Below are 8,776 nucleotides of genomic sequence, written 5' to 3' on the forward strand. Positions count from 1 at the left end.
AGAAGGAACTGCAAACTAGGATATACAACTGTGGACGGGGGGGTTGGGGAGATAAAGCAGGGAAAAAAAAAAGATTGGCAACAGTTGTTAGCCAGGTGCCAATCTTTAGAAAAAAAAATTAGAGCAGAAATAAATATAAACAAAAAAAAAAACAGTAGACAGGATCAATGAAACTAAGAGCTAGTTCTTTGAGCAGATAAATAAAATTGGCAAAACCTTAGCCAGACTCACTAAGAAAAAAAGAGAGAAAGTTCAAATAAATAAAATCAGAAATGAAAGAGGAGAAATTACAATGGATACCACAGAAACACAAAGGATATAAGAGAATACTATGAGAGGCTATATGCCAAAAAATTAAACAATCTAAAAGAAATTGATAAATTCTTAGACTCATACAGCCTCCGAAAACTGAATCCAGAAGAAATAGAGAATCTGATTAGACTAATCACAAGTAAAGAGATTGAAACAGTAATCAAAAACCTCCCAAAAAACAAAAGTCCAGGACCAAATGGCTTCTCTAGAGAATTCTAGCAAACATTCAAAGAAGAATTAACACCTGTCCTTCTCAAACTATTCCAAAAAATTGAAGAAGACAGAATGCATCCTAACTCATCCTATGAGGCCAATATCACCCTGATACCAAAACTATACAAGGACAACACAAAGAAAGAAAATTACAGGGCAATATCACTAATGAACATGGATGCAAAAATCCTCAAGGAAATATTGGCAAACTGAATACAGCAATATTACAAAATGATCAATCACCATGATCAAGTGGGATTTATCCATGGATGCAGGGATGGTTCAACATGTGCAAATCAATCAACGTGGTACACCACATTAACAAATTGATCAATAAAAGTCACATGATCATCTCAATAGATGCAGAGAAAGCATTTGAGAAGATCCAACATCCATTTATGATTAAAAAAAACTCTCAATAAAATGGATATAGAAGGAAAGTACCTCAACATAATAAAGGCCACATATGACAAACCCACAGCCAACATCATACTCAATGCTGAAAGACTGAAAGCCATCCTTCTGAGAACAGGAACAAGACAAGGGTGCCCACTCTCATCACTCCTATTCAGCATAGTACTGAGGGTTTTGGCCAGAGCAATTAGTCAAGAAAAGAAATAAAAGGAATCCAAATACGCAATGAAGAAGTGAAACTCCTGCTGTTTGCAGATGACATGATTCTATATATAGAAAACCCTGAAGAATCCATCAGAAAATAATTAGAAATAATCAACAACTACAGCAAAGTTGCAGGGTACTAAATCAACTTACAAAAATCAGTTGCATTTCTATACTCTAATAATGAACTAACAGAAAGAGAACGCAAGAATACAGTCCCATTTACAGTTGCAACAAAAATAATAAAATATCTAGTAATATATTTAACCAAGGAGGTGAAAGACCTATACAATGAAAACTACTTTATTGAAAGAAATTGTTGATGACATAAAGAAATTTAAAGAGATTCCATGCACATGGATTGGAAGAATAAACCTAGTTAAAATGTCCATACAACCTAAAGCAATCTACAGATTCAGTGTAATCCCAATCAGAATCCCAATTATGTTCTTGATGGAAATAGAATAAAGAATTCTAGCATTCACATGGGGCAAGAAGAGACCCAAAATAGCTAAAGCAATTCTAAGAAAAAAGAACAAAGCTGGAGGCATCACAATCTCTGACTTCAAAATACAATACAAAGCTATAGTGATTAAAACAGCATGGTCTGGCACAAAAACAGACACACAGATCAATGGAACAGAATTGAAAGCCCAGAAATAAAACCACACATTACGAACAGCTAATCTTCAACAAAGGAGCCAAGAACATACAACAGAGAAAGGAAAGCCTCTTCAATAAATGGTGTTGGGAAAACTGAACAGCCACATGCAAAAGAATGAAAGTAGACCATTATCTTGCACCATACAAAAATTAACTCAAAATGGATAAAAGACTTGAAGGTAAGACCTGAAACCATAAAACTGCTAGAAGAATACATTAGGCAATACACTCTTTGACATTGGTCTAGAAGGATCTTTTCGAATATCATGTCTACTCGGACAATGGAAACAAAAAAAAAAATAAACAAATGGGACTTTATCAGACAAAAGAGCTTCTACAAGGCAAATGAAACCATGAACAAAACGAAAAGACAACCCACCAACTGGGAGAAGATATTTGCAAATGATATGTCCAACAAGGGGTTAATCTCCAAAATATATAAAGAACTCATACAACTCAACAACAAAAAAACAACCCAATCAAAAAATGGGCAGAGGATATGAACAGACACTTTTCCAAAGAAGATATACAGATGGCCAACAGGCACATGAAAAGATGCTCAACATCGCTAATCATCAGGGAAATGAAAATCAAAACTACAATGAATTATCACCTTACACCTGTTAGAATGGCAGTAGTCACCAAGTCAAAATATAACAAATGTTGGAGAGGATGTGGAGAAAAGGGAACCCGCATACACTGTTGGTGGGAATGCAAACTGGTACAGCCACTATGGAAAACATTATGGAGATTTCCCCCAAAATTTAAAAATAGAAATACCATACAACCCAGCTATCCCACTACTGGGTATTTATCTAAAGAACTTGAAATCAACAATCCAAATAGACTTATGCACCTCTACGTTCATTGCAGCAGTATTCACAATAGCCAAGACGTGGAAGCAACCTAAGTGTCCATCAACTGATGAGTGGATAAAGAAGATGTGGTATATATATATATACAATGGAATACTACTCAGCCATAAAAAAGACAAAATCGTCCCATTTGCAGCACCATGAATGGACCTTGAAGATATTATGTTAAGCAAAATAAGCCAGACAGAGAGAGAGACAAGCACCATATGATTTCACTCATATCTGGAAGGCAAACTAACGCACAGAGAAAGAGAACAGTTTAGTGGTTACCCGAGGGGAAGGGAGTTGAGGGGTGGGCAAAAGGGGTGAAGGGGCACATTTATATGGTGACTGACAAATAAGAATATGCAACTGAAATTTCACAATGTTGTAAAATATTATGACCGCAAATAAAAAAAAAAAAGCTTAGACTAGAGCTACACACAACAATATGGATGAATCTTACAATCATATGTTGAATGAAAGAAGTAAAAATACAAAGAGACTATATGTATAAATGAACAAATTAAACTAGATAAATGGACATACTAAACTATATTGCCTTATATAACTGTACAAATTAAACTATTTTGTTTAGCTATGCACACATAGATAATAAAATATAAAGAAAAGCAGAACTAATTATCATAAAAGTCAGGGTAGTGCTTACCTCTGTGAAGGAGGAAAGAGTTTATAATTAGAGATACATGAAGAGGTTCCAGGGTCATTCTAGTTCTTCATATGGGTGGTGTTTATTTTATAGTTCTTTACAATGCACATTTTGCTTTATATATGTTTCTAAATGTATGTAATATCTCATAATAAAATGTTTTTTAAAAACATTAAAAAATACCATTACACTCCCTCCCCCCAAAAAAGACATGGAAAGATATTCCATACACATTGATTGAAAGAATAAACATCGTTAAAATATTCATATTACCTAAAGCAATATACAGATTCAATGTAATCCCAATCAGAATCGCGATGACATTCTTCAAGGAAATAGAAGAAAAAATCTTGAAATTCATATGGAACAACAAAACACCCCAAATAGTGAAGGCAATCCTGAGAGAAAAGAACAAAGCTGGAGGCTTCCAAATCCCTGACTTCAAAATACAATACAAAGCCATAGTGATCAAAACAGCTTGATACTGGCACAAAAACACACAGATCAATGGAACAGTATTGAAAGCCCAGAAATAAAACCACACATCTATGGACAGCTAATCTTCCACCTAGTAGCCTAGAACATACAACAAAGAAGGGAAAGCCGCTTCAGTAAATGGTGTTGGGAAAACTGAACAGCCACATGCAAAAGAATGAAAGCAGACCATTATCTTTCACCATACAAAAAAAAAAAATTCAAAATTAATTAAAGACTTGAAGGTAAGACCTGAAACTGTAAAACTTCTAGAAGAAAATATAGGCAGTACAGTCTTTGACATCGGTCTTAGCAGCATCTTTTCAAACACCATGTCTACTCAGGCATGGGAAACAAAAGAAAAGATAAACACATGGGACTACATCAGAGTAAAAAGCTTCTGCAAGGCAAATGAAACCATGAATAAGATGAAAAGACAACCCACCAACTGGGAGAAGATATTTGCAAATGATATGTCCAACAAGGGGTTAATCTCCAAAATATATAAAGAACTCATACAACTCAGCAACAGAAAAACAAACAACCCAATCAAAAAATGGGCAGAGGATATGAACAGACACTTTTCCAAAGAAGATATACAGATGGCCAACAGGCACATGAAAGATGTTCAACATTGCTAATCATCAGGGAATGAAATTCAAAACTACCATGAGTTATCACCTTACACCCGTTGGAATGGCTGTAATCACCAACACAAAAAATAAATGTTGGAAAGGATTTGGAGAAAAGGGAACCCTCATACACTGTTTGTGGAGATGCAAACTGGTGCAGCCACTATGGAAAACAGTATGGAGATTCCTCAAAAAATTTAAAAATAGAAATACCATACAACCCAGCTATCCCACTACTGGGTATTTATCTAAGGAACTTGAAATCAACAATCCAAATAGACTTATGCACCCCAATGTTCATTGCATCATTATTCACAATAGCCAAGACGTGGAAGTGTGGTAAAGAAGATGTGGTATATCTGTACAATGGAATACTACTCAGCCATAATAAAATAGAAAATCATCCCATTTGCAGCAACATGGATGGACCTTGAGGGTATTATGTTAAATGAAACAAGCCAGACAGAGAAAGAAAAACACTGCGTGATTTCACTCATGTGTGGAAGATAACCTAATACCAGGGCGAAGACAACAGATGAGTGGTTACCAGAGGGGAAGGGCGTTGGGGTGGGCAAAAGGGGTAAAGGGACACATATATAGGGGGACACATATATTGGTGGTGAGCATGATACCATCTATACAGAATACTGATAAATAATAAGGTACACCTGAAATTTCACAGTTATAAACCCTTATGACCTCAATAAAATAATTTTAAAAAATTAAAATGTCTGACAATGCCCATCTCAAGAGTTGGCTGGGATGTAGAGTGATGGGAAGGTTCACAAATATTGCCAAAAGTCTGATTTGGGGGTTGACCTGGTGGCATAGTGGCTGAGTTTGTGTGCTCCACTTCAGCAGCCCAGGGTACACAGGTTCAGATCCAGCACAGACCTAGCACCACTCGTCAAGCCACACTGTGGTGGCATCCCACATCAAATAGAGGAAGATGGGCACAGATGTGAGCTCAGCGACAATCTTCCTCAAGCAAAAAGAGGAGGATTGGCACAGATGTTAGCTCAGGGCCAATCTTCCTCACACACAGAAAAAGTCTAATTTGGTGGAGTAGCTTTGGGAGACAGTCTGGCCACACCTAGGTGTGTCTTTACCCTGGAGCATGGATTCACACCAGGAGCAGTGATTTTGCCAAAGGGGGCAAAAATCTTAGATATTACAATGGTTTGTGGCCCTCCAAAGAGTCATGGAACATAAAAAACGTACAGTGTGGGGCTGGCCCGGTGGCGCAGCGGTTAAGTTCGCACATTCCGCTTCAGCAGCCCGGGATTCGCTGGTTCGGATCCCGGGTGCGGACATGGCACTGCTTGGCAAGCCATGCTGTGACAGGTGTCCCACATATAAAGTAGAGGAAGATGGGCACGATGTTAGCTCAGGGCTAGTCTTCCTCAGCACAAAAGAGGAGGACTGGCAGTAGTTAGCTCAGGGCTAATCTTCCTCAAAAAAAAAACATACAGTGTATTTGTGATAATGAAATTTTATTGGGAGTATTAGGAAAACAATATATAAAAGGCTCTTTAGGGGGAGATAATGAAAAAGAGGTTGAGACGGTGTCTGAGAAAAACTGTGGGACATGTACCCAGGAGGCATGTAGACATGTGTGCAGCGCCACCGTTCACACCAGCAACGACATAGACAACAACCCCCTGCAGTCCGTGCATGTGTAAAACTTGGAATATTCACAAGATGGAAGACTGTGCCTCAGTGAGAATGAATCAATCGCAGCGACACGAGCAGTGAAGTAAAAAAAGCCCGTCAGACAAGGAAAGCTGCTGCATGCTTCCATTTATATATAAGGTCAAACCAGGCAAAACTCAACAGAAATCAATGCTAAAACAAAGACAAGCGTGGGTATGACTTATAAAGAGGCTGAAATCTTGGCTCTCTAACGGAGCGAGAGTGGTGGCATTGGAGCGGGTACAGGAGTCAGATGCTGAGAGTCTGGTGTTCTCTCAAGCAGTTGGTAAGTATCATAGTGTTCATTTTATTAATTTTCACACTATCTTTGCATGTATATTTCTTTGGAGAGATGTATGTATGTTTCACAATAAATTGTTAGCATTTTCCTTAAGGGCCTTATGCCTTAAGGACCTCACATGTTAGTGAGTGGCTTGAAGGGCATCACTGGAGGTGACTCTTGAGCGTCAGGCTGTGGCAGATACTGTTTCTCCTTGTTTGTGGAGCGGATGAGGACTGAACAGTGGGTGGCTAACAGGGATGGTGTGAAAGTCGACCAGCGCACTCTTTCAACCAGACCGCGTTTCTGCAGCAAGGATGGTTTGAGAAACTAGTTCCCAGATCTTCTCCCTTCTCTCAGAGAAGGGGCTTTTATCCTGAACAGTTTCTTCTCCTTGTCCACGTGCCCCCTCCCTCAGCTCCTCTTTGCCAGCTGGTCTCTCTCCTTGCAGCCATTCCCGATGGAGTTCTGGACACTGCCATCCGTGCTGACGAGGCGGGGAGCGAGGAGGACCTCTATGAGGATATGCACAGCTCCAGCCACCACTACAGCCACCCTGCTGGGGGCGGCGAGCAACTGGCCATCAATGAGGTAGGGTCAGGGCTGCGTGGGCAGGGGCGGGGCTGGGAGCTGGCCTCGCCATCAGGCCACTCCAGCACGTTCGTGCAGGCCTAGATGTCCAGTCTTTGTGTTCCAAGCAGACGACAGTGGCACAAGCGTGTATACAGCACAGTTTCATCCTGTGGCTCACACTTTAGAATGTGGTGTCCATGAGCAGAGCTTGTCCAAGTATAGGAACCTCCCCTCTGCCCTCAGGGGGCCGACAAGGAACCCAGAATAGCAGGCGTGACACCCAGGACTTACGATGTAAGAGTGCTAGTCTGTCCTGTAAAGCCATCTTGGATGGAAGAAGCTCTGCTTGGTAGAAGGAAGGCCAGGGCTTAGCTCCCTGACCCTCCAATGAGTTGTTTGGGCAGGACTGAGGGCAAGGCGAGGGCAAACTGAGTTCTTGCCTATTGGCTCCAAGAGCTGAAAGGCATTGCTGTTGCTATGACAACTGTGTGCAAGTTATCATCTTTGGCTGTTCCTACCTAAGCAGAAGAAATTAGTGAGACACTTCATCTCAGCAAAACTGCTTCCCACACCAAGTTCTCCTTTTGCATCCGCCAAGGAGAGAGAAATTTGAGACCTGACGCTCCTCTCTTTTTCTCACTGGTTCTCCTTCTCTTCTTTTTTACCTAATTTGGAGGGGGCTGTTGAACATAAAGTGGCAGTTACCTGGCTCAAGCCGTAACAACACCATGTTCTCCTCCTGGTCATGACATACTGCATATTTCTGCTTCATTGGAACTAGAATCTGACCACCTGGGATCTTGCAGCACCCAGATTTTCTCCTCAGGAGGGGTCAATTTATGAACAGTTCACCTTAACATTTCTGTGGATGAATGGGCTGGTAGGCTTCTCAGAAACCCTTAAGGAGTGTAGGGTCCTCATCACCTACTCGACAGATGGGCACGTACTGTCGATGGTGGACAAGCTCTTCTTACAGGCCCGGCTCTGAATAACGATTTAAAATAGTTGTTGTATAAAGCTGCCTTCTTGGCGCAGTCAGCAGCGCATCCGTCTCATGAAATAGTTGTTATATAATGATTTACTCAAAATCCATGATGCATAAAGAATAAACATCTAAAGAAATTGATTTTTCCAATAAGAAAATCAATAAGCCTTCCTTAAGAAAGGCTTAGATAAAGCCTCTCTTTAAGTGCTTCTCATAAGCTATTTTGAAGGGATGGTGTTCTAAAATTGTGTCATCCGAAGCAGAATTCACAGATACTGGTTTTGCATTTCCTTGAAGACTTAGGCTGCCCTCCTCAGTCTGGGGGCCCAGCCCAACAGGAGGCAGCACGTGCAGTGGGGCCTCCCAGACCTACGTGGGCGTCCTTCCCTGCCAGCAGCCAGCTGTGAGCTCTGAGCACTGGGTTACTTCCCTGTGAAGCGGGAGAACCATGAGGTTACATGAGGACTGCCTGAAATAACAAATATAAATAAGCTGGCGCATGGTGGGTTCGCAATAAATCTCCGATGACAAGGATGACAGTGAAGGAGGAACACTAACATCAGGCCTTGAGGGACTCTGAAGAGATGTCAGCTCATCTGATTGGCCATGAGAGCTGCATTGTTAAAAGTTCTTGTGTCTGCTTTCTGCAGTTGTGTGTCTCCCACCTAATGCTGAAATTCTCGTCTGTCCCGTCTTGCTGCTGCTGTGGAAGCACCTCTTAGAGCCCTGGACAGGCTGTTTGTTCGAAGACGCTCTGGACGAGGAAAGGCGGAGCCAGGCCTGCTCTAAGAACACAGGCTCTGGCAGAGG

General features: G+C 40.8%; 1 protein-coding gene across 2 annotated transcripts in view; it reads left to right on the plus strand.

Annotated features, from left to right (window-relative positions):
• ARHGEF4 (Rho guanine nucleotide exchange factor 4) overlaps positions 1–8,776 on the plus strand; it is a 245,539-nt gene that overhangs the window by 218,432 nt on the left and 18,331 nt on the right. For both annotated transcript variants that reach the window (XM_046658663.1, XM_046658661.1), the window contains exon 5: positions 6,860–6,999. In XM_046658663.1, the coding sequence (XP_046514619.1) occupies positions 6,860–6,999 (140 nt within the window). The remainder of the gene's footprint in view (positions 1–6,859; positions 7,000–8,776) is intronic.

Source organism: Equus quagga, chromosome 4 (genome assembly GCF_021613505.1).
Source record: "Equus quagga isolate Etosha38 chromosome 4, UCLA_HA_Equagga_1.0, whole genome shotgun sequence".
Taxonomy (NCBI): Eukaryota; Metazoa; Chordata; class Mammalia; order Perissodactyla; family Equidae; genus Equus; species Equus quagga.